Source organism: Solea solea, chromosome 12, assembly GCF_958295425.1.
Source record: "Solea solea chromosome 12, fSolSol10.1, whole genome shotgun sequence".
Taxonomy (NCBI): Eukaryota; Metazoa; Chordata; class Actinopteri; order Pleuronectiformes; family Soleidae; genus Solea; species Solea solea.
This window is the reverse complement of record NC_081145.1, coordinates 8,773,421-8,800,376: the sequence shown is the minus strand read 5'-3', so window position 1 is coordinate 8,800,376 and position 26,956 is coordinate 8,773,421. Positions and strand designations below refer to the sequence as shown.

At 42.0% G+C, this 26,956-nt stretch overlaps 1 protein-coding gene and 1 long non-coding RNA gene across 5 annotated transcripts in view; one reads left to right on the top strand and one right to left on the bottom strand.

The window, feature by feature from the left end:
- The window catches only part of rassf7a (Ras association domain family member 7a), a 35,602-nt gene extending 14,072 nt beyond the window's left edge, over positions 1–21,530 (top strand). Inside the window, exons 1-6 of one of the 4 annotated variants that reach the window (XM_058645983.1) lie at positions 373–775; positions 14,582–14,780; positions 15,936–16,855; positions 18,800–18,974; positions 19,093–19,200; positions 21,228–21,530. In XM_058645983.1, coding sequence (XP_058501966.1) covers positions 14,678–14,780; positions 15,936–16,855; positions 18,800–18,974; positions 19,093–19,200; positions 21,228–21,259 — 1,338 coding nt within the window. In that variant the 5' untranslated portion in view covers positions 373–775; positions 14,582–14,677 and the 3' untranslated portion in view covers positions 21,260–21,530. The other 3 variants (XM_058645985.1, XM_058645986.1, XM_058645984.1) reach the window with 3 other exon arrangements.
- Positions 21,531–22,751: 1,221 nt separating this feature from the next.
- LOC131470201 (uncharacterized) lies at positions 22,752–24,631 on the bottom strand. Its single transcript, XR_009241870.1, has 2 exons — positions 24,431–24,631; positions 22,752–24,073 (listed from the first exon to the last, which is right to left on the bottom strand). It is a non-coding gene; the product is annotated as an uncharacterized LOC131470201 (long non-coding RNA).
- Between the last annotated feature and the right edge of the window lie 2,325 nt (positions 24,632–26,956).

Sequence of the window (26,956 nt, the reverse complement as noted above, 5' to 3'; positions counted from 1 at the left end):
TGTAATCAGCTGTTCATGTGACTGGAGGCCAGAGGGAAGGTGGCTTATGCATGCCTCAGGTTATACATTGTACAAATAGTAGAGACTCTTGTGTAAATACATGTGCATGCAAAGAGATTTTAGGGTATTTTGCACCCGCCACCGGGTTTTCTTACAAGCACTCATTTGTGCCATTGGACAAAGTAGAATAGTAGAAGAAAAAAGTGAGTAAATTGATATGGAGAAAGAACGACAGAGCTGAAAAAATGCTTTCAACTACCTGGAAAGAGGGAGGTACCTAATCTGTCAGCATAGTGAGAAAGGGTGGGGAGAGAAAGAGAGAGAATAGTGACAGGGAGGGTGTGTTTCTGTGTGGGTGAAAGACACCAAGAGGAGGAGGAGGGGTATAGAGAGAGAGAGAGACAGAGAGAGGGAGCCAGCAGTCTCTCTGATCTTGGCTGTGGTGAAGACACCCAGGAGAAGTGCGTTTACAAGGCAGCAAGAAGAGAAAACGGCGAGATAGAACAGAGCAGAAGTCACGTCATCACTTGAATCTCCTCCCGCAACCACATCGGACTGCCCGTGACCTCAGCTGGACTTGCACACTCCTCACTGACACATACACACACAAATGTAAGTGACTTGCTGCCTCGCGCACCAGCTGAACAACCGGCTCTGCTGCTCTGTCAGAAGTCAGGATTTCCACAAGCGAGGAAGAGAGACAGAGAGTATAAAAACAGAGAGAGGAAATTGAAAGTCACTGAAGAGCAAGAGAAGGAAAAGATCCTCTCAGTTGGTGAGTGTATGAGCTTCTTTCAGAGACTGATTGTATGTGACTTTGCCTAGTTCACTGTCGGAGTCGGGACGTTGCTTTGAAGTTGGATCTGTTTGTTGCTTATCTGTTTGTTCCAGTATGCACATACAGAGAGCTATTATGATTAATAATAAATGTGTGCTTGTGTTTGTGTTTTGACACAAGAGCAGTCCTGTGTTTTGACTTCAGGGTGAGTTGTGTCTTCACATGTACCTGTTGACACTAGACCCGACACCCAAGTATTCCTTTATGAGGAAAAAGGACTCAAACCTGTTTGGTTAAACTTCACTCTTGGGGCACATGTTTGTTTTTTTGGTTTACTTCTTTGTGTATGTGTGTGTGTGTGTGTGTGTTTAAATGCTCACTGTGTGACTCAGACTCTGAGCTACATGTACATTTTTGTTTGTGAAATCATTTACAGAGTTTGGAGGACTGTGTGAGCCCAGTGCAGTCTCTCACTTACACGGCTCTCCTGTCACACTGGCTGCTCGTTTTACCACTCTAGGATTTAAGATTCATTTATGGAGGGCATGGGTAGAGTTCAGCTCACTCACTACGTGTTCTTGCTGCGTTTTACTGTTAACGTGCCGCACATCTCAAACGCACCAAACCTCTCTTAGACTATTCAAACACTGACTCATCGTTATGCGAGGCTGGAGTCTTATTTAACATTTTCTCAGCGTGGTATGTGTGTCAAGATAGTGGACCTCGGGGCTCATTAGCTTGCTGTATTTGTTGTCCAATCAGGGCCATTGATTGGAACACCCCCACTCCACTCTCCCTATGGGAGGTGATTCTTCTTTTTTCCCTCCTGACCAACAGTTATACCTCGAGTTTTATCAGTGTGTGTGTGTTGCACACAGTGAACTTGGTTCCACAGTGATAATGTCAGCATACTAGATGGTTGCAAGGAAAAGATCTAAACCACAAAGTTTGACTCTAGCATATGTTATAGTTTTTTTTAAGTTGTGTAACTTTATAATGTATATGTTGTATAACCTAATTTATTCATTTTATTTTACTTTGTTTATTTTAATAACTGTGATAACTGATATAATTCATTAACACTATAGTATCATGATATAGGTTTCCTCAGTTGCAGCTTAACAAAGGTTCCATATATATCGATATAATAATGCATCACACAAACATTTTGAGGTACAACACATACACTTGTTGTTGTTTGTCCAAAAGATCAAAACCACCGTAAACTGGTTTTGTCAACTTTCCCTCAAAAGCAAAAGTCTTTCATTATTTGACATTTGTCATGATAATTGATTGATCGAATCTATTGATTTGAAGATGTTGAAGATAACCTTATATTCAACAAGTAAAATGTAAGAGCTTTACTGTGCTTGGTGTGAAGAACAGAGATGTACTGCAAAATGTGCTCTTCTTATTTTAAGTACCATGGGTGCTCTATCTTCAGTGAAAACCACATAGCAGGATAATGATGTGGTTGCAGGCAGTCAGACTGCACTATTAAACTTTGAACCTTCTTTGCAGTCTTTTGTAGTTTTCACTTTTTTTCTCTTCTCCCTCACTGCTAAGACATTTCTTATGTTCTGTCACACGAATGAGCCTGTTTAGCATGGGACAAGCAGTGTGTCCTCTGAGATTCATTGTGCCTTGTTCGCCACACAGATATATACACACACACACACCCCCACCACCCCTTAGAGTTACCCGTCTGTCCATCCGTTTGCATCTGTCAGTGTGTCTGTTCGTCAAACAGCTTGCATGACAGGGAGGAAAAAAGTCCAGCCATGCACAGCAAGATCTCTCTTGGGATTCATGATGGGAATTTTCAAAGTCATTTTTCATGCCTTGATGACTTAATTTCTTGCAGTCCTTATCAGGAGTGTTTCCCCAACTCCTGCAGATGTACTCAGAGCCAGGGGTAATTGAAAATGCCAAAACAGCATGTCAGTGAAATAATATGTTTGCATGTTTCGGGCTGTGATTATTTCTGGGAAGGTGGTTTGGACCATTTTCTCGCCCCGTCTTTCTCGTCTCCCCCCTCTGTAACAGTCTTTCCTTCCTATGTGTTGCTTCATCTACTTCTCCGTTATATACGTGCGTCCTTCCCCTGCCTGTGCAATGTGACGGAAGGTAGTGCTCAGCACTGCTCATGTCAGATCCATTAGGGATGAAAGCACACTGCAGTGATAAAAGATTGATCCAGTCTTCCTTGCATCACATTCACATCCTTCACACCCTGCTCCCTCACTTTGCCTCATACCCCTATTTCCAATCTAAAGTCAACCCAGTTTTCAATTTATCAAATCATCTGTACGACTTTAAATAAATCATCTCCACCAAGTTTGCTCGAGCAAACTTTTCCCTCACATTAATCTATAATGGGCACTTTCTGTGTTTCTTGTAGAAGTTGCTTTATTCAAGCACTTGGTGGCACAAAGAAAGTAACCTTCCTATGAAAGGCCCAGGTTATGTTTGAAAGAATAGCTTTCTCCCTCCATCTCTCCTCAGGTGTTTTTGTAACAGGAAGGGTAATATGTTCTTGGCTAGCAGAACCAGTAACAGACTGGCATCCAGCCCAGCACACACCGTGCTTACTTTACCTGTTGTATCTGCAGATTCAAAGACAAACACAGTAGACCTGTAGTTTGTCAGCTGGAAAGCTATAATTACTGAGAGGAAGAAGGGGATTTGGAGAAGGAATTTTTTCTGTGGCTTTGCTTTTATTATCTTAAGACAAGTAAGTTTTTTAAGAGGACATGCAAGCACATTTTTTGTGTTGTACAAAATTCTGCACTGATCAGAAACAAGTGCATACCTTTTGAATCCAACCGGTAGTTTGAGAAACATTAACCTTTAGGGAATGTCTTGTTGCCAACTGTTTGGCTTTCTCTGATCTCTTTTTTATTTATCCAACATGTGCAGGTCGTACTCACAGAATGTCCTTACAGGGTTTTGTCCACCATGTTCTGAAGTAATTCCAGCTAATCATGAAGTCCACATAAGTGAATGTGGTCATATCCTGTCAGGGTGAACTTCCTGTAGCCTTCATAGGTGTTTGCGCTGTCATGTCATCAAACCAGTGGCTTGTCATTTCCTGTCTTACTGTAATTTAAAGCATTCACAGTTCTCAGGTGTGTCGCTGTGATTATGGACCGTCTGAGTATCCATGGTTCTCACTTCTACTCCGTCGTGATCATGGAGTAGTAAACATCTCTGCCAAAGCCCTGGGGGTGGTCATGTGACTGAGTGCGTGTCCATGGATGTGTTTGTGTGAGAGTGAGCAGCAGGTTGCTCCCTTATCCAACCAGCCATATTTTGTGGACTCTCCTCCCAGAGCTCTCTGTGCAGTAAATAACAGGGTGACTCTGCCAAGGGCCACATTCTGTGTCCAGCAAGGGGGGTCAAGATGCCAGTAAGAAAGAGAAAATGTCTGCCTCAGGGCTCACAACTACTAATATAACACAACAGACAGGAGAGGAGGGAGGCAGGTGGATTTGACAGACTCATCCCTCAAGCTCAGAGGCTTGACGTTGGTGCTGTCATTGAATGTAGATGTGTTTGATCAAGCATATTAGGAACAAAACAAGCACATGTAGATGTCATCTCCTGGTGAACAAATGCACACTGATGAGAAGTAGAGCTTGGTAAAAGTACTAAAAGTACAAGGGGGTAAGCCATTATTTTACATGCCTCTTTTGATATGATTGATTGAACAAATGTGACGTGAAAATGCAATTTTGTGGCAGGTAAAGCTCTTACCAAAGACATAAACATCTTCATTTTTTCAACAACATGTAGCATGGACATTTATTGCTCAAAGTACAACCTCTCATATGTGAATCTTTGGGGCCCTCCCTACTTTGTGCATTTTATGACACAGAGAGGAGCTACACAGTTGTGTTCATACTTAAATAAGGTTGTATGCCAGTCTTGCATTCTACGCAAGCTTGCTGGATCTCGCATTCCATTCCTGTAGCGGCAATTTCTCACAAGGAGGTCACACCCATTTGTATGAGCGATGGGTTGTTTTTGAACAAAAGACCTCCTCACATTACTCCTTTGGTCATCATCTTCTTCATTGTTGTCTTCTTTGACCATAACTATAGTGTTTCACCAATTGGACTGAAAAAGCATGTACAGGCAGCATGTAGTGTACCACCACGAACATTGGCTGACGATGGCGACTGGTGGACCTCTGCAGACGCGCTGACAGGAAAAATATGAATCTGGCCTTAGATTATAGTCAAAAACGGAGACCAAAAGCATTGATAGAACAGAGAAGTCTGCTTGTAAGTGTTAAGTTATCATTTTTTTTTGTGATTTAAGGTACAATTTTTGACTCAGACCTTGGCCCTACTCCAAGATGCAGATTTATTGAACTGCCTGGAGTAAAATCTGGAACCCCCTCTAATGTACCCTCCCTCAAGGTTTTACCTTGCAATGACATCCAGGCAATGCAGTAAACCTACTTTACAAGAGTGTGCCTTTATGAAAAGCCTTAGTTGTTTTCTGTGCTACACCTCCCATAGTAATTGTCAGTTTTATTTTGACATACATTTGACCTATTTCTGTTGGTCTGCCCCACACGGCTTTGTCCAAACTCCTCCCCTCCTCCCACTTTTTTGCTGTTCCAAAGAGGTGACTTATCTCTTGTATGTAAACTCAGCAGCAACAGCAGCCGTATCAGCATTACTCTGTGTGTTTACACATGTGTATCCATGCCAGAGATCACCACGGTGATTTTGAGTCAAAGGGTTGAAAGGCAGCTTTCTGGAAGTGCCAGACAGATATATTGTCTTTAGTCCCAGTGGTGCTCCTGGGATACTGGGAAAACGTCTATAAATCTGTAACCTTCCCCTTCTACCTGTTCCTTACTCATCTGGACTGTCAATGCATCCTTTCCCCCACACTGTTCTGATAGACATGATGGTTACTCCTCCTCTCAATAATGACAGGGAGAGAGAGTTGTGAGGGACACCTCCCTATCAAACTATAAATCAGGCCTATTGAGAGGCCCACCCTAAGTCTTGTGATCCACATCTAAGAGAAAAAACCCTTTTATGTTTTTAGTGTTTCACATGGGTACATTTAAGATTGACATTTAAAAAAAAAACTTGAATCAAATGTGTGATCAGCTTTGGAACCTATATTCGATCAATGAGACGATGAATAGAAAGCTTTACCTACAAGTGAGCATTGTCATATGTAATGGTGGAAATTGTGGTCACAATACAAAAGCTTTATTGTGAATGATGTCGTAATTTCATTGTGTTTAGTACATTCCAGTGTCAACATGCTACACCCCCAATACTGACTGTATCTCAGTTTACACAATAGCCTTTTTTGTGCAATGATACTACTTTACTGCAATGAAGAGATTATATCTTATCCATCTGTAGCAACATTTTATGCAGTTGTGCTGAGATATGGTCGACAAGCACACACCGATACTCAATGTCTCTCACTCCATGGTCATGTTTACCTGTATTCTCTGCCCAAGGTCCAAGGTATGCTGGGTCTCCCTAAGTAAATATTGTTCAGGATCTGAGAAGACACAACTGACCCTAGCTGTAGAGTGTGTTAATCTGTACAGCCTCAGGGTTTCTGTCAAATCCTCTGGCAGTTGTTCAAGAAGTGACGCATCCAGGAACTATGGGTTTCAGTTTCAAAGTCAAAACTAATCGAATCCAGCAGTGAATGAATTGGATTAGCCACAGTAGTAGTTGGTGAACTCGCCAGATGCTGTTCATGGCCTCAGACTGATGTCTTGGTAGGGAGTTGGGTGGAGTTCTTGACTTTCATCTGTGTAAACATTCACTCAGCGGATGGTTCTGTGTTTTCTTATTCTTAGAGTCTTGTATTTTTTTTTTGTGTAATATTATCATTACAACCCTACAGAGGAATGTGCACCTGCTCTGTCCTTGATTGATAACGGCCTTAATGAAGACCAAACCTATATCTCTTGACTTGTATATTGCAGTAGCATATGATGTGACAGACTGAGCTGTGTGGGGGATGCAAGTGTGATGCTCTGAGCTCGCTTATATGCATTTTTTTCTGTGCAGCAACACATTGATTTTTTTTTTTCCTTGGGCATGCTAATGGCAATATTCCCTTCAGCTCAGATGAGGACTGGCAAGTGCACATTGCATCATGTGTTGTATGAAATTAAAGTATGATGTAAGACTGACACTAGTCTGTCACTGACAAAATAGCCATCCTTCAATCCTTCCACTGGAGAAGTCACAGTTATGTGAATTGCATCACATGTGGATACTTGGAGTGAATAATTGAGCAGTGTTTTTAGTATTCCTTTATGTTTGTGTTGGAACAATTAGTTTGATTTATTATGATTGCATAGTTTTAGCCACTTTTCAAAATGTTTGAGTTGTGCAAAAAGGAGAAAACAAATATATGAGTGCATAATTGATAACAGCAGACACGGAGAGCAACTTTTAAATTACTCATGAATTTAGCTTGAAACTTGCTAAAGTGGAGGCCATGGCATTCCTGATTCATCTATGACACATGTATGCACGCAGGATGTGATAATGGAGTGGCCACACATGCACCTGCAAACTCGAAGGCTATAAATGGCATACGTTGGTATATTTAAGCTCAGTCATTTTCTTTAATGTGCTGTGTTAAATGCACCCTTTTAAATTAGCTGGTTCGCTTTTAGTTGCATGTTGCATGAGTCCAAAATTAAGCATCGTCATTTAGATTGAGCCTGCCTGTCTGCAATCTATGCTTAACATATGATTTTGGTTATAATAGCATATATCATGTCATAAATCCTATGTGTGTACAAATTTGACCGGGAACACAGTAATGTCCTCCTTCCCCACAAGCATTGCTGAGTTAGTTTGAGAGTATATGATTTCACATGGGCGCTCATTAACAGTCTGAGATCCTTCTTCCTCTCTTCTTCACTCAACAATGCCAACTCCTGTGCTCACAGGGTTCAAGACTGCAGGCAACCATGCCACTGATCCTGAGCTGAGCTCTCAGCGGAGGCCAGCTTTGTCTGGTCCTATCCGAAGGCTATGTACAATCCTGCGTTATCATTCTCACCATTAGTTGCTTGTTCAGTGGGTGGATGAGTCAGCGCAAACGCATTCCTTGCCTCCGCTTTGTTTCCGGGGTTAGAGCAAGCAAGTGCAGGACTAGCGCCAAGCCCAGGTATGAGGAACTTAATAATCCGGGAGTGTTTGGACTGTGTAAACTATTGTGGCCAGTTGCCTCAAGCTTTAGAGTGTCTTTTATTGAAAGTGTGCCATGGTTACTTAATGTTTCCAAAGCAGAATAATGAACACAAAACATACTTTGTGTTTTTTTAAGGATTAACATCAAACAAAGATGCTTATTTTCTACTCACCTTCTTTTTTTATTCTCTCTTGTGGTTCAAGCCAGTCTGTGCGAGTGCTGCTTGTGATTTATGATGTCTGGGATTTCACACTAAGTGCTGTTTTTTTACACACTGTGACTGTAGTGGGTAGTGACAGGCACAGGTGATGACCAGACTCCTGAATGACCGTGTTGAGGTCTGCGTCAGATCAACTGGAGACGACGACTTCAACCTTTAATCTCTCATCAATCATCGATTACATGCACAGAGATTACGCGGCATGTTTGATTAGGAACTGTACATGAGATCTATCAGCAAATAGAAGAATAACATCATTTTTCGTGCAACTTTTGGAGATTTGAGTTTGCAACCTTGAAGTAAGAAGTTTGATTTTGTAAATACTGAGCAACACTGCCAATATTTGCCCTTGATTTGGAGGCAAAGATGTTTGCTGGATTAATGAACCTCCGATTCACTCTCATTGAGATTTCACACTTGGAGAGGCCAATCATTATAATGGAGATGGCTGACGGCTGCAGCAACAGATCCCTGGATGAGAGTATGACGACCAAAGCTTATTAGTACTGTTGCTGATTCCCTTGCGCTGAGTCATTAACATGTCAATAGAGCAGGGATGCATTCATGGTGGGGGCACGCAATTTCAAAGAGCGAGTCGGTCACATGCATTTGGACTTTGTTCTGAGAAATATTCGCCAAATTAATGGGCTGTGAGAAATGCATTATTCATAAGATATATAAGAGAACACTAATGCCTGACAGTGCCGTGTCGTAAGAATTGTTTTGCCTGCACAAATAAAAACACCCCATTTTTTTTTGTTTGTTTTTTTAAAAGCTGAGCGAAAGAAGTTCATCATCAGTGCATCTACCACAAAGTGAAAAGACTGCTCCCAGACAAACTAAATCATCCAGCTGTGACGATTTTCCCTGCATTTTACTGCCTTGTCAAATGCTATAAAAGCAAATTGTCTTGTTTGTGACGGGGTGAGACAACATTGGAGACTTATTAAAGTTTAATATAACATCCCCCAGTACATACCCTCAGATCTTAGATTTATATCGTCCTCAGTGGACCACTCCCCACAGTCTGACTGCAAACACAGGAGCCCCCACTGATGGTGAGTTCTGCATGGTGTTTTGGGAGCTGCTGATGACTCTTGAAGAATTTAGAAAGGTTTGCCTTCACTGCCATAGATCTGGAAGGTCTGTCTGTGTGAGATATGATCATAAAAAGACTAAATGATAAGACTAGGCCTCTCGTGGTATTATATCCTATGAATCATCTCCCTAACATCTTCTGAATGAGCCCAAAGACATTATTTGTGCAGATGTTTTTGATTAATTCAGTTCAGTCCTTGAGGCAACTCTTACTTTTATCAACAATTCAGATCTTTGGAAATGAGACATGGAGTTGGGCAACTCTGAAGGTAATGGAACATTTGTGAAAACAAACCATATCAAACTTTAAACTATTTAAAAAATCTCGAGTGGGAATAAGTTCAGTTTCCTTCATCTTTTCTTCCTGGGGTTGATTATGCTCTTTTGAAACACTCTTCTTTTTTTTTTACTACACCACCCGGATACTTACTTTACACATAAGTTGTTTTGTTTCTCATGTACACGTGTGTGTTCTTAAGAGCTGCAAGCTGGCTTCACACATTACAAACTTTTCCTTGCTGTATCATAAATAAGTGACTTTGAATACCCATGTGATTCAACACCAGATTTCCACTGAGAGCTTATTATAATTACCAAAGCTGAAAGATGATTTTCTGTCATGATGAATAAATACTGTGCTGCTCCATGGGCACATTGTGGACTGTGTGTTTTTGGTCTCATTGGTCATCAAACACTCGCTTGGTAGATTCAAACACTGCACAATGAAGGAGGAGGAGGATGGAAAAAATGCAAAGTAGGAGGCGAGGGAGGACAAAAAGAAAGTATCTGTTTTGTCTTTTGTTGGTTTTATCGGTGCTAATGTGTGGACACAGTTGAATTACAGTAAACATTGCTGTGGCGCATCATGGCAGGCGACACGGCGATGCCAGAGACCACAAAAGAGACAATGCTGTCTGCTGAGTGTGGAATAAGAACAATAATAGTGTCTCAGTCTGCAGTATAGATGAGACCAAGCTGCTTGGTGCCAGCGTATTAGTGGCTCTTTGAGTGTTTGTATGTCCCTGCCAACCTGGAGCAGAGTGGCACAGAGGCCACAGCCTCTCTCAGCACTGTCCATTGTCCTCCAACAGTGATGTCAAACCTATTATGTACACTTGAACCACCCTGGGCCAGGGGCGTCTTTCCTCTGCTGATACCGATACTGGTTGTTGTTTGTCCACTCGGTGTATGGTGTGTAGTGTTTGTGTACTTAACTGGGGTTCAGATCTGAGGCAGTGTAGTGTGTGATGCTTTACCCCTGCCATTGTTCCTCAGATCTCTGCTACGGCAGAGATAGCACCGTCAGAGCTGGAGCTGGAACCAACTCTCATAGATAAATGGTATCTGCTTACAAATGTACGTTAACATAAAAGCTTGTACAATAGATACCCAACCCTTGACCATTGCAGTGAACGCGCACACATAGTACACACACCAGTAAGCACACTCTTCATGTAGCGTAAAGGCTCAGGTGTTGAGAAACTACAGTACATTTTTTTTGATGAAATTAACTGACGCTAATAAATCATTTTGACCTTTGCAAAGGAAGTTAAGGGTGTGTCTGTCCAGCTGCAGGAATGCTTATGCTTTCTGTTCTTTCTTCTTCTTTTTTGTCTGTACTGTGTCTGTGCAGGCGTAGTGTACATTTTTGAACTCTCAAAGAAATACAAAAATAAGAGGGGAGCATGTGTTTTATGTATCTCCACAGTCTGATGTGTTTGTTATTAAATTGTAATAAAAATAAATCATATCAAGGCGTCAAGCTCTAGAAGGGAAAGAAAAAAAAATCAAACCACAATGCACAGCAACTTTTTTTTCTTTTTTTCCCCCCCAAACATTTTGTCATGTATTTCAAATAAACAGTGGTAGTTTTTGGCATCAGGGAGCTTCTGTGTACCCAGCCTGTCCTCCATCACTTCACAGAGTGACACTGTTTGCTCAGACAGAGTGGCACAGAGACAAGCCGAATCATGCCCCGTGTGTCTGCAGTGCCGTGATGCTAACTGATTCTGCCTTGAGTCAAATTCACAGAGGAGTTTGGAGGCTGTTGATGATAGACAGACAGGGTGATGAAAGACGCAAAACGGGTTAGCAGGATGGATGAATGATGACGAGGGGAAAGAGGAAGAAGCAATGGCACATGACTCCAATCACTGCTCTTTTCTCTATGTTTACTCCCCCCCCCCCTTCTCACTGTCTACCTCTCACACTGCCAGTGCTGTACAGTAGGACTGAATGTTGCATGTGTTTTGTGTGGTTGCTTGGAGTGGGAGATAATCATGTTTCCATTTGACTCACCAAGTCTGTTTTTCTTCTTTTGAGAGAATGTGACAGTCGAGATTTCCGAGTTTCATCTGAAACTGTGGCCTGAGTTGTTAAGGTGGGTGGAGCAAGGGTGAAAGTCGAGGTGAGACCTTTTGTTGTTGTTGTTGTTGTTGGGGAGGGGGAAGAAGGGGTGTGGTTGGGAGTTACGGAATGTTGACGTGGGGAGTCTTGGATAACTTTTGTGGGTTGGTTTAGAATAGGTATAACTCTGAATCAGTAACTCTGAATATATACGCAAAACAGTCCGCAGCCTGCATTTGTTCACAGCATTTGCATGTTGACTCTGATACCAATGTTTTACAGTAGCTGGAGCCTGCATTCTAGATAACTTGTGTATTGATTTGCACACTATTTGACTTCTACACTATTGTGAATGATATCTATTAAGGGGGGCATAATAGGGGATGATAAAAACATATTTTCTGGTTTCAGCTTCTTAAATGTGACATTAAATTAAGTATTTTTGGTTTGTGGACAAAACAAGACATTTGAGAACACCATAATTTTAAGGTTTGGGAAACACCAATCAGCATTTTATGACTGTTTATGGACTAAACAGCTCAGTGACTAAAGGAGAAAATATGAAAACAATTTCTTTGTTAACTTTCAGCACTAAAATTTGTATAATTCTTCTTGGGCTATGTAAAAATGGAACACTTTATGCATCTGAGGCTATCTTTCACAAACAATATACAAGTCCTTCTCCAGTGTCTGTATTACAGTGAGAAGTGACACAGGAGCCGGGTCAGGCGGATGTCTGGTTCTCGGTGCTGCTGTGCCTGCAACACAGAGAAGAGACAGCAACCTGAGACTCACATGACCTGTTTGTTTCCTGTTAGTGCAGATTATCGTATTTCAAGAGCCATAAGGGACAAGAATTAGCATGGGAGAGTGACATTCCAAGCTGGAAGATGTTTGTGCGTTTGTGTGTGATCTAGTCGGTACTTTACTTTATATATTCAGAATAAAACACCTTACTTTGCACATTAACTTTATTTGACCTTATTTTGCAAAACACATAGGCACATATTTTACCAAATATGTCAAGAGTTAAACCTTTGTTTGAGATCTGGAAACACTTTCCTTCCACATACTTTTATTCCTTAATGGTGTGAAGATGCTTTGTAGAGATACTATGTATGTTAGCACTGGCCTGTAAGATAGCATTCCTAGATTTTGAAAATATTTTGTTTTTGTACAGAGAAAATAATACATATTTATAAAGAAATTAGATAAATGAAGCACATTTTCTTTTGTGATCATGAAAGCAAATAAGCAATATTTAATACACAATAAAAGGAAAAGAAATAGATCAACTTACTAATCAATATACATACAGTATATATGTAAATTCAGGTATAAATTCATTTAATACTAAAACCATTTTTTTTTATGTGAAAGATCAGGTGCCACATTGAAATTGGGAGTTACAGAATTATTTGGTTAAGTATTTTACCAAGTACTACTCAAACTTTGTGCCCTGGAAAAAAAAACCTTGACCAGTCTTCTCTGTTGAAATGTCTTTTTTTTGTTTTTTTTCTTGAAGCAGCTCTCCGTTTTCATATGCAGTTACTTTCTGTTCAGATTGCTCCAACAAATTTTTCAGACATGTGATCATCCATTATCTATCTCCAACTTTAGATAGAAAAGTTTCACGTTATCTATCTCGTTCCGCAGGTCTGGAGTGTGAGCGGTGTCGTCATGCCCTCAGTATTTGGTGGTGGTGTTGTTGATCTGTTGCTTTGTGCCACTGTTGCCACATCACATGTGGCTGTTGCTCCCCAGCACTGCCTGTGTTTTGCGTTCAAACAGCGGTGGAGTAATGGTGGTGTGGGGCAGCCAGGTCAGCAGGGGCAGGGCGAGGGCTTTGTTAAGAAAAGCAGGAATTCTTCCGGCTGGCAGATGAAGTCAGTGCATTCCTCCAAAGCAGCTCCCTATAGGCAGCCAGTGGAGCAGAGCCAGGCACTGAATAAGGGGCAAGATAATGGAAGGGCTCAGTTTTAAACACCTCCCATGGAGAAGCAGAGACGGTCAGAAAGAGAACACCATCTGTCTTACACTAGGTGAAGCGTTGTCTTTTGCCCACTTAGGCTACAAAGTTTCATTTGCTGTGGCAAGCTGCACAGACAATCCTACCACGGCCCGAGGCAGTTCACTTTTTCTTCGCACTGCGGTATTTTATTGCCTTGTTTTTGAAGCCTGCCTGTAAAAGTACAGACATGCAGACTGAGCTGACTGAACATAATGATATTATTTTAGATTAAACCTGCCGCCTGGATGCATGTTGAATTACCTGCTGCTCTGCTCTCTAAGGTCTGATGAGACCCAGTTTTGGTCCTGCTGAGGCGGATCAAACACTTGTTCTGTCGTCCTGCACAAACACACTTTCCCCAAACATAGACACACTTGAGTTGCTCCACTTTCTCTGTCCGTTCCCATCGGCAGTAAGCTATCATAACAGCTTTGAAGGAGGGCAGCAGAGCGCTTAATTGGGTTACAGATTGGCGTTTATGCTCCCAGGTCCACCAGATACCACTGTGAGTTTTAACCAACCACTAGGATTTTTACAAAATGCTCCTCTTCTCTACCTGTTGGCTGCTAGTGTTGAAATGTACAATACAATGATGTTGTCAGTCAGCACAACACATTTGTGACGTCGGTGTTTTGGTGCAGAACCTGGCATTTCAAGAGTCCTACAAACAGGAACACTGTGTGCCTGCTGTATATGATCGCCTCCAGTGTGTCTTATTTACATAAAGTTGTGTCATACTCTCTTTGAGGGTTGGCTGATGACATCAGCATCAAGTCAGTGAGATCAAACTGGATGTTTGCAGTTTTTTTTAAAAGCAGATTATTTCTTATTCCTTTGCTCCAACTAGGAAGTGAGACCTCTGGATTAATCATCAATCACATGAGCACACACCTCTGAGCCCTGGGTCTCTGTTTATCTTTTACAGAGCTGATGCCATGCAGTGTTGATCTGAGTCGCGCCAAGCTGAAGTGACCTGTTTTGAAACCCTTCTTTCCATCTTTCCCGCCCTTCCTGGTCCCAGATGGAGCTCAAAGTGTGGGTGGATGGAGTGGTGCGAGTGGTGTGCGGCTTATCTGAGGAGACATCCTGCCAGGATGTGGTCATTGCTTTGGCACAGGCCATTGGTAAGTATCTGAAAAATATCTGAAATAATTGTGTCATCCTTTTGTCATAGCAGTGTCTAACCTAGACAGTTTATATCATTCCACAGTGATCTAGTCAGATCAAGATCGCACTAAGTACTGTTCTGAGCACTCCCAATCTGTCCTGAGTTTATCTTCAGATTTGATCACAGAAACTTTTTGAGGTGGTTTTACAATTCAAATCATTTTTTTATAATCACTGCAACAATATTAACACTGGTCATTTCTAGGATTTCTTTTTTCTGTTAAAACGTCTTTAATGTTACAGCAGCACGACTAGTGCCCTCCTCTCTCTATGTTAGTCACACACACACACGTCAACTTAAACACATTGGTACGTTCAGACTCAGTAAAGACAGGATTTTGTTTTTGCAAACAGACACGACGACAGTGGGTATTTGAATAACGGGTGTGGAGACACCAGGTCTGATCACAGGAGACACATCAAGGACGCATGGATGTCAGTACCCATTCTCAAAGGGGCCTCAGTTGTCATCCGTCTGCTTGACAGTTTATCGAAATACCTTAAGTGATCAGATAACATCCCAAACAATGAGTTTTGAACACAGACAAAACAAAAGGACATGCCAAGGTTAGAGTAGTCCTGTTCTACACTGACCTTTTCCTGGTGGTCAGTTTAGATTGGAGTTGGCTCTCTGCCGCTGTGTCCTGTGGCTTTGTGAGCCATATGATGCAGTAGCATTTAACAACATAACTCCAGATTTAGCACTCCCTCCTTCTATCAGGGAGCTGTCTGCCAAGCCATCAGGGAGGATTTGTCCTAATTTCAAGGTCCTTGTGGAAACTTGAAGTTATTTGAACATTTGTTACATGTTGTGTGAGTCTTACGCAACAGCCTTTCATTCCAGTCCACAGGGGCAGAGATTTAGAGGAATAAGGCATCATTGTAATGCATCTGATGTCGTATGTTCGCATATTATAACTTGCATAGAACCAGTGGGAGGAGTAAAAACAACTGAAGAAGTCTAAGGTGTCTTTTACAAGTAACTCGATAATAGATTTGCTTAATATGTGTAATATCATTTTACAAAAAAAAAAAAGCTTGCTAATGTGTGTGTTTTTCGATCCATGTTTACTTGCACTCACTCTGTGTCTCTCTGTTTCTGGTTCTTCTAGGTCAAACAGGCCGTTACGTTCTCATCCAGCGTCTAAGGGATACAGAGAGGCAGCTTTTGGCCACAGAAAAGCCACTGGAGTCTCTAGCTAAGTTAGGCCAGCATGGCAGTGAAGTTCAATTTTTTCTGCGGCGCACTGGCCCGAGCAGCAGTGACGGACCTGGCTCAAAACAAGACAGACCAACTCCTCTTCCGCTGCCCAAACATTCTGAGCCAGAGCCCTCAAAACGAAACCAGCCTAAGAAAGCACTGACCTTTAACCTCGGGCCATCCACCTCTCCTAGAACCAAAGCCAAACAGATTAAGAGGTCTCCTCTGGACTCTCCAGAACAGAGAGCTTCTCCATCCCCCTCGCCCAGCCCTGTATCATCTCATGTGCCATCTCCCTCTCCTTCACCAACTATAGGCCCATCCAAAGATGAGGTCTTTAGGAAAGTTCTTCAGCAACAGGAGAGATTAAGGGCCATCGAGACGCAGCTTGAAGCCCTAGAGAGGGACTCGCATTCCTGGGATAATTCTCCCTGTCCCTCACCAGTCTCTGATAGTCGTCTGCAAGAAGAGTTGGACACCTTAGAGCAAGTGATGCGGAGGAACCAGGCCGAGCTAGCACACGAGCAGTACTGGGAGGAGGAGCTTCAAGCAGAGGTGGAAATAGAGCGAGGGATGAGGAGGAAACTCGGGGATCTCCATGCCAAGCTGGATGACTGTGGACGGCGGCTTCACGACTTCTCGGTCCGCTCTGACCAGCTCGAGCAAGAGATCCAGCGGGAGAGTCAGGCAGAAGTGGGAGCCAACGGGCCTGAGGAGTCCGTGGGCATTGTAAAGGCTGAGCTCCAGAGCCAGGAGAGGCAGAGGACTGAGCTGGAGGAGCAGCTATCTGAGACTGACGAGGCTCTGGGGAAGGCAGAGTCTCTGCTGCAGGTAAGGAGAGAGGTCACAGTTCTAGAGAGAGGGCTGTAAATCCACATCAGCCCATGTTCTGCCATTTGAGGTGTGTTGCACAGACCCTCTAGTAGCAATAGTGTAAACCTGTATCCCTCTCCTACCTGCACACTGCAGCAGACACACACAACAGTGCAGAGACACTCCTAAAAAGAAAAGAACAACAATGTGAACGAAACATGATTTATGTGGCATTTTGACATTAAAGGAATTATAATAACATGGACACTGTATACTCCTACCTTGTATGAAATGTTGTCTTGTCTGATTAGCTGAAGTGGTTTGGCAGGTATATTCTTGTATGCATGTTATGAAAATATGGTTGCTCGTTCTGTTTGTGTTACAGTGACATATGTCTTGTAAAAAGAGATTAAAGAGGATTTACTGGTAGAACAAAAGCTCCTTTTATTGGATCTACCCAGCTCCAACTTATGACAGTTTGTGGTCAAACTATTGTGACTTTCCAGGGACTCTGGTGTCTACTTTATGGAACTAATGCAGACTAGTCTCAGCCAGGGGAACTGAAGAAAACTGCCGTAATGTCTCTGTAATTGCAGTATGGTAGATGTTTTGAATGTTTTGCCACAGATTGCGCTGGGAAAATTGAACTGGAGTAAGAGACCACCAGTCTCCTCAAAGTCTTAAATAATGGCAAAACAGAATGTAGCAATCTGCTTCAAAGTTTTAGGCGTTAACAGTGACATTATACACTAGTAACATTCAGTCCATAGTGTTGGTGACAAAGTGCTGGTTTGCACTGTCAGTCATTAGGGAGCTGAGCATTTGAAGCTGCCAGACGTGTGTGTAAGTGTAGGTGGTGATGAGCACAGCATTCCTGTCATTAGGTTAATGGAGGCAGAGCTGCAGGTGTGACCTGCCTCAGCACACCGCCTCAGTCCAACATCATTCTCACACACACACACACACACACACACATAACCCTCTGCCTCTGCTTCCTGAGCTCTGCAGACACATTGATTTAAGCACACATGGAGAGTCAATTAAGACTGATTAACTGACCTGGTTTGTGAACATCAGTTTAATGTGCGGGCACAGAGTTGAGATCTGTCACCGTCTCTCTGGACAAATAGATGATCTCCACCCTCTCAATTATTGCCACTAATGGTTCTCCAGTCACCTGCCAATTTATTAGATAAAGAGGACAGCTAGTGACGTCTTCTGAGTGTTCATAAATGGCCTTCAGCATACCTCGGTTTGAACACGTGGTTGTTTTAGTTACTCTTTGTCAAACCAGTCTGATCATTCTCCTCTGACCTCTGGCATCAACAAGGCATATTTTCTCTTTTTTTTGCACCATTCTCTGTAAAACCCTAGAGACAGTTGTGTGTGAAAACCCCAGCATTTTCTCAAACCAACAACCACACCACGCTCAAATTCACTTTCGTCACTTCTACATTCTGAAGCTCAGTTTGACTTGACCGTGTCTACATACCTTAAAGCATCGAGTTGCTGCCGTGTGATTGGCTGTTAGGATATTTGCATAAACAAGCAGTTGAAGAGGTGTATCTAATAAAGTGGCTTCTGAGTGGATTTCCCTGCGACATGTGGTCTGTCGATGCATCTTTTAAATGCTCCAGGCAAATGAGCATTGTTGTGCATCCATCTCCAGGAACACCTCAGGCAACTGGAATCTAAAAGTTGTGCAACTTCGATGACTCATTGTGGCTTAATGGTTTGAAAGTAACAAGTAATTTGAGAATAGACTTGTGGGCTCTGCTGCCCCCTTGTGGTGAGTGGAAGTAATGTGACCTAAAGGCAAGATAAATGATGAGAGCAGAACACATTTCCATATTTTGTGCTCACTTCTGTTTACAGGTCCCGGTGTTCAGCAAGTCAGCAGTGTCTCTGATTTCTCACTTGTCGTCTTTTTAATTACTGATGAGTGTTCTTTTTCCATCTAAGGACAAACAGGAGGAGCTGGAGGACCTGAATAAGGAGCTGAGGCAGTGCAACCTGCAGCAGTTCATTCAGCAGGCAGGCGTCCTGCCTGTGCACACCAACTCGCGCACAGAGCTGCAGGAGCAACTGGAGCAATTAGAGCTCGCACATCTCCTGCAAGAAGGATACAGGAATGAAAGTATGGAAAACAAAAACGGAAATGGGTGTTAATTAAAAAAAAAAAAAAAAAAAAGCTGTTGCATGCTAGGCTGCTGAAAAAGTTATAGTCAAAATGTTGTCTCTCCCGTCTCCCTCAGGCCACGGTGCAACTCTGGTGGAATCGCCACCACGTCCCACAGCCAAACAGTTCTTAGGACATCCACGCAACCTGCAAAACCCTCTCGTGTCCAGTCTCAACCCTGAGGGTGTGTATGTGTGAGACTCTGCTGCTTCCCAAGTCCGTCCTGCTCTACTACTCTCCTGCCCTGGCCGTCTCCTGGTCCCAGTGTCCTTTGCCCCTTTTACTCACCCCGTCTTGATTGGGTTGAAAGCTATAGCTGCAGTTTTTTGGGTGTTGGGTAGTGGAAGCATTCTTTATGGTGGAGGGCCCCTGCTGTTTCTGCTGACTCCAGACCAACCTCTCTTTGTGCATAACTCTCCGTCTTCTGCTGATTCGTGTTCCCACGTTCCATTGTTGAGTTATTATGAGTTTAAGCTTCCACATCCTCTTTCTATTTTATCACGTACACCCGTGTCCTTTTAAAGGGGAAATATGTAAATAGATATACAACAGTGACCTTTGTCGTTATGGTTGGTGCGATCCATATTCAAAACAACACAATACTATGTAAAAACGATACATTTGTATAATATTACCCCACCACGTGAATCAGAGAGAGGGAACTGGAGAACACAAGCTATCTTTTGCTGTAGCTTTGTGTTTCCATCAAAGTATCCGCACCAGCATCAAAAAGAAGACATTTTAGGCTCTTCTCCAGTTGCACATAATGTTGATTTATGTGAATTATATTCCTTTTTCGAGGAAAAAAGATGATAAAGTACGACACATTAGTGGATACTAGCGTGACTGACCGCTGGTATTGTCCAACAGGAAACCAGGTAACATCTGTCAGTCAATGGTAATTTAATGATTTAGCATAATACATGTCTTACATATAGCCCCCTATAATGCTCTGGGTCTATCTGTCCTTTGGTGTTGCCTCTCACTCCCCGTCCTCCTCCTCCTCCTCTTCCTCTGTTTGCTTCTGGACTAACACAAGCTGCTTCTGTGATACTTTAATACTTCACTTCATCTGGGAACTTGCTCTTAATCCCTCCCCCTCCTCTTTAAGACAGAGTTGCCTTCCTATCATTAACTCAACAATCATCTGATTGCTGACAGCTGCTCTCCCCCGTATCCTAATGTAACACATTGATCACCCTGGAAGTGACTGTGGCACATTTTTTTATACTGTGACAAGGGAAAGATATGAGATCAATGTCAATTCAGACTTTTTTTTATGTATGGATGCGGTTTATGTGTCATGGGATTGTATCTCTATAATGCCTTGTACTTTGGTGACACTTGTACTTCCAAAGAGCAAGAGCCTTTTCTTAAAGGGCTCTGCAAAAATGTATTGCACTGTCCCATTCTCCTCCAGTGTGAAGCCTGGGCCCCGTGTTCTCCTACACAGAAATGCATCTTTCTCTTCTATTTTTAATTTTTTTGCATTGCTTTTAGAAGGTGCAAATTATTTTTAGGAGCCTATAGCTTTTATTAATCTATTTTTGTCAAATTCTGTGCTCATAGGAGAGATGTATTTCAGACGTAGTGACACAGGGCCATGGTTTGTTCCAGTATTTTTCTTTTCCTTCATTGGGGATAGATGCATCTGGTTCTTTTACTGTCGTCACACCTCACATTTGACCTGTCGTAACGCTGTTCTTCAGCGTACCGTTGACTACTTAACCTAAGATCTGATAACAAACCCACTGAATGCTGTTGTCTATGTCACAATTTGACCAGCCAATCCACTTTAACCAATATTTACTTTACAAAGTCGTAGCACTTAGTTTACATTGTACGCCTTTGTACGACGCTCACAGGTCAATGTGAAGTGTGTTAGTGTTTCTCCTTGTCATTTGAGGTGTGGTGGTTTTCTTTGTGAGATCATGAAACTCCTTCTCGCTTTTAGCAATGACCTACATCTCAGCGCTCTGTCCCAAAATGTGTGTGTTGACTTGAGGACTTTAGTCATCTAGCCTCTCTGCACCTTCTCTGGGTGTGAGACCTGCTAATAACTGCTCTTTACATCAGCTTGTGTTTCCTCATTGGCATGTGTGCATAATACCTTACTGAATGAAGCCAGGTTCTCTCTCTTGCTGTGTCTTAGCACAAAAGTGTTTTCCCAACAAAGGGATCATCATCCCCACTTATGTTTGTGTCTTGCAGTCCTGACATCCCGAGAGTCGTCATGGAGATAAAACATGGAGCGCATTGGCCACAGGGAAACTTGTCCCCTGTTCTTTCAACGTCACCTCTCGTTTGACCACATTTCTTTGTAGCTCTTTGTCATTATTCAGTCTATACATACTGTATATACATGAGACAAAAATATATTTACAGAGTTTTTCTTACTCTAAACACTGCAATGTATCTGTATGAAATGTAAAATAATTTAGAAACCCTTTTATGTAGAGAGATTATTACTATGTATTTAAATATAATAAAAGTATGTATTGTGTTTTAGATAAATATTGTGGAGTGAATGTCTGTTTTTTTCTTTTTAAAATGCACTGTTTCTGGAGTCATACACGTACAATTACAGTGCAGCAAAGCCACTGTGTCACAGGCATTATAAATATATTATAGGTGATGTATTATGCATGATTTCCATATGAGGAGGAACGCATCCAGTAATGATGCACCGTGTGATTCTGGGCATTTTATATCTGGTTTCACCAAGTGCATCCTGTGATGCAGAGATGACATTTTGGCATTACTGACACAGCTACTGCTGTCATGGATAATGTGAAAGAATATATGCAAAACATGGGCTCAAAATTGCAATTTGAGACAATCCTAATTAGCAAATCACAAAGGCTGCAATTTGAATTCTTCTATTTTTGACTGTTCCATCGTCTATGCAAGCTAGAAAATGTGATTACTCCTACATGTTGGAAACCATTCATAACTTCAAGTTGCAGTATAATATAATAAGAGTCGTTTTTTTGGTGATTTGTAGTAACACATTTAAAATATACGGCAAATCAAATCACAATTGCTCAACGCTTACTTGACACAGGAAAACACTGCAGACCTGTGAGCATTTGAGGAGGATGAATACCAATCTAATTAGTTCTAAATGTTAGTTTAGTCTAAGTAACCACTCACTGTTTAAACATGTCTCGGTCATTTTTGATTGGGGGAAAAAAAGTCCCTTGCATGGGATAAACAACAGCACTGGTCAGCTACAGGCATCTGCACAACACTGTTGTCCTCCACCCCTTTCCTGTTTGTTTACCCTGGAGAGTACTCATGCCGGGTGTCACACACTGAGTGACGTGACGTTTCCCCAGTGCTCTGGCTAACCTCACACACAAACCCTGTGGATTTCTATTAATACCCTTATCTGGTGATACTTGCCAGGTAAACTCCCAGGCAAAACACAATTGTTTCTTTCCATTTCAGTGCTTTAATATCAATCACTGCAATGTCTTAAGAATTAGAAAATATGTGAGATGGGCCGTTTAGACATTGTGATTAATTGCGTGGAACTGGATTATACTTAAGACGATTTAGAGCTGGATAAGTTGGATAAGCTTCAAATCCTTATTTGGGTCCCACTGTCTGGACGGGCCCCGGCCTCGGTGCCAAACAGGAGGGACATTACAAACAAGTTAAAACGGAGATAGCTTTTGAATTAGAGCGCGATGAATTTAAGTTACAGGTAGAGAAAATCAATGCACTGAACCATGATGCTTCAAAAGTTTTATTTTCTGATCCTCAGTGTTGTACATTTTTTGTATCATGCAATTTCCAGTTATTGCCACATGAGTCCAACCTCGCCCACTTCATATCTGAACTCCAATCTCATAAACGGGACATGAACAGATTATGATGATGTTTATTTTTGCTCATACAGAGGCGCGCCGCCACAAAACCTTGTCACAAACTCTATACTGTACTTCTGGTGAATATTGAACACATGACTCCATCTTTATGGAAGACGCAACAGAGGCAGCAGGTGATCGAGAAAGAAACTGGTTGCGAGTGAGTGTCTGCACATCCACAGTACTCTGTGATGATTAATGGGGCCACAAGTTAATGAGTCTGACATACTGCTCTCATCTATTCCTCTGTGTCACAATGAGTCATGATGGATACGGAATGCAACTCTCCCTGACTGATACCAAGGAATTGCATTACATTGCACGTTTACAGTAAGATACATGATATCACAGATTATTTCAGTAGAAACTTTAATTCACACGCCCCACGGACACTACGAGCGACAACAATGTTTGGCACGGCTCATTTAACGATTAGAAAACCACCCCAAAATGATCATTTTGTTTTCTACATCCATCTTGAACAAAGTTGAGTCTTCACCGTCTATAGATAGTACCCTGGAATCACTTCAAGAACACCCGCAGACACCTGACCTTAAACTGGAAACCAGTCTTCATGAGAACATACATCCGGTCTAAACCAGTTGTATGAGCGTTGGTTGATTTTTCCTCATCGTTTTACTTAACAATTATTACAAAACACCTACATAAAAGGAAGTTGGAATTTATTCATCAAAATATAATATCATCAAAATACAGAAAGGTCATATTATGCACATTTTAGCTCTTGTCACATCTTGTCCTTGTTTGGTTACATTGTTCAAAGCCACAAATGAAACAGAAACTTCACACAACATTACCCTTAATCTTGACAGTAGGTGGCAGTAAGACGTATACGCGCCAGAGGAGACGATGATCTGCTGGCTACTACAGGCAGAGATACAGTATATACAATAAGTACAGTATGTGACGGCCAGTAGGAAGTGGGCTACAGTGCACAGGGAGCACACAGCTCATGTTGAGTGCACATTGCCCACATGGTCTCTTCCCTGCTCGTGGACACTGTCTGGCGGTGGGAAACGGAAGAGTGGCTCTCCCAAAACCAGGTTAGCCGCTGTCACACGCACAGTGGAACTGGCAACTGGCACAATGTGCGTTAGTCAGTGGCTTACCTGCTTTTAGATGTCAAACGTTTCACTGACGGCCTCAGAAAACGGGACGCACAATCTGTGGAGGAGCACAGACAAAGGGCTGTGTAATAACACATCAATGAATCAGACATTAGGGAAGGAGCGATGTAGATATTGCATGACATGTTTTACCCTCCATGCCATCGAAAAATAATGTGTGTAACAAAATGTACAAAAGAATAATAAACTACAATCTGTGTCTTTAACTGTCCAAATGTACCAGGATTGTTCCCATCTTGATTAATACAAAAAAAAATAAGTATTAAAAAAATAATAATAATCTGACAATTGTGTGATAAAATACAGAAAAAGTGCACACATTGTACAAGACATGGTCACTTCATTCTCAACGTACAGACAGAATAAAGAGTGGCAGATGAAGGCAGATACTTACCAGTGCCAAGTTTTCTTCTGTAATATTTTTTTAAAGCGAGAATATTTCTACTCCACTTGCAGGAAAGTGTCATTTATCTATAAAAAAAAAAAAATCAAAATAGTTTTTCTCCCCTCCTGAAATAAGTCACACAGCATGACTAAAGTTAGGTGCCTCTCTAAGAATACAGTGTAGCCTACACCGACGCAGAAGTTCAGTTCACTAGAACTACCCCTTCCCTGCCCACTCCCCTGCATCTACAACCCGACCTGGTTATGCAAATGAAGCCCAGAGTGGCATCACGTTCGGCCAATGAGCGGCCGTGTTTGAGTCAAAAGACCCGCCTACAAGAGAAAACTGCCAAATGATAACGTCTTAGGGGCGGAGCCTGTGAGGTCAGCACGTTCAGCTGCTTGATGGAGTTATAGTTGGGGTGCGGTGCGTTCAGTTTTGCACGTCGTACATTAGGAATGAACCATTCAACTGTCACAGTTTCCCGCCATGGCAGGCTATTTATTACAAGTATCAGTGCGACACGAGTTTATTTAGCCTTAAAATAGTCGCAGTGTGATAAGACAGCTGTCAGTCGCGGCGGGGAAAGCGCTCTAGAGCGGCTTTGTCAGAGGACGCTGCTACCCCTACAGTGGGAAGTAGTTGAACTCGGCTCGTTTGTGTACAGCGTTGCCATGAGCAGAGTGAGGCTGTGCACGTACCAAGGATGCAGCATGACAGTCTGATCTGATGATGAAGGCCGGGAGGACAGATACAGTTTCTCCCCTATAGATCTCCCTGAATTAACATCATTAGTTTCATCATCTAAGCCATCAACCTGTCAGTTAGATCCTATCCCCACCAAACTGTTTAAAGATGTCTTTCCTTTAATTAACAGCTCTATATTAACTCAAATTAATCTATCCTTATTAACTGGATATGTGCCCCAAACGTTTAAAATAGCAGTTATTAAACCCCTTCTCAAAAAAGCGACCCTTGACCCAGACATTTTAGCTAACTACCGACCTATATCTAATCTTCCCTTTGTTTCTAAAATCTTAGAAAAAGTAGTTGCTAATCAACTATGTGAATATTTGCGCATTAATGGCCTGTTTGAAGATTTTCAGTCAGGTTTTAGATTAAACCATAGCACAGAAACAGCACTAGTTAAAGTTAGTAATGATCTTCTCTTGGCTTCTGATAATGGTCTAGTCTCTTTACTTGTCCTGTTGGATCTTAGTGCTGCATTTGACACCATAGATCATAATATTCTACTGCAGAGACTGGAGCAGACTCTTGGTATCACAGGTGCTGCCCTCTGCTGGTTTAAATCATACTTATCTGATAGATTCCAGTTTGTTCATGTTAATGATAAAGCCTCACTTCAAACTAAAGTTAATTGTGGAGTTCCACAAGGCTCAGTGCTTGGGCCTATACTTTTTACCTTATATATGCTTCCTCTAGGGAACATTATTAGAAAGCACAACATACATTTTCATTGTTATGCAGATGACACACAGCTTTATTTATCAATGAGGCCGGATGAAATAAATCAGGTTGTTCAACTCCAGGAATGTCTCAGAGACATTAAGTCCTGGATGACCTGTAACTTTCTACTTTTAAACTCAGAAAAAACTGAGGTCATTATACTCGGCCCTAAACACCTCAGAGAAAAACTTTCCGATCACATTGTCACTTTAGATGACATCACCCTGGCTTCCAGTTCCACTGTGAGGAACCTTGGAGTTACTTTTGACCAGGAAATGTCATTTGACTCACACATTAAACTAATTTCCAGAACAGCCTTCTTCCACCTGCGGAACATTAAGAAAATTAGAAACATTCTGTCTTTACGGGATGCTGAAAAACTAGTTCATGCTTTTGTTACATCTAGATTAGATTACTGTAACTCCTTATTATCAGGATGTTCCAACAAGTCTGTTAGAACCCTTCAGTTAATTCAAAATGCTGCAGCACGAGTTCTGACAGGAACTAGAAAGAGAGACCATATAACTCCAGTGTTAGCTTCTCTACACTGGCTCCCTGTACAGTTTAGAATTAAATTTAAAATCCTCCTCCTCACGTACAAAGCACTTAATGGTCAGGCCCCTTCATACCTGAAAAACTTAGTCTTACCTTATCGCCCTAATAGACCACTTAGGTCACAAAATACAGGCTTACTTGTGGTTCCTAGAGTCTGCAAGAGCAGAATGGGAGGCAGAGCCTTTAGTTACCAGGCCCCTCTCCTGTGGAACCAGCTCCCAATGATAGTTCGGGGGGCGGACACTCTCTCTGTATTTAAAGTTAAACTTAAAACTTTCCTTTTTGATAAAGCTTATAGTTAGAGCTGGTTCAGGGAAACCTGGACCAGCTCTTAGTTATGCTGCTATAGAACTAGACTGCTGGGGGATTTTTTATCTGTGGTGCACGCACATTCACTCTCTCACACTCAGGATATGATTTTGACTTTTTATATGTCATTAACCTTGTCTCTTTCTCTCCCTAGTTTGTGTATTTCCTTCCTTCCCTCTCTCTCTCTCTCTCTGTATTCTCATC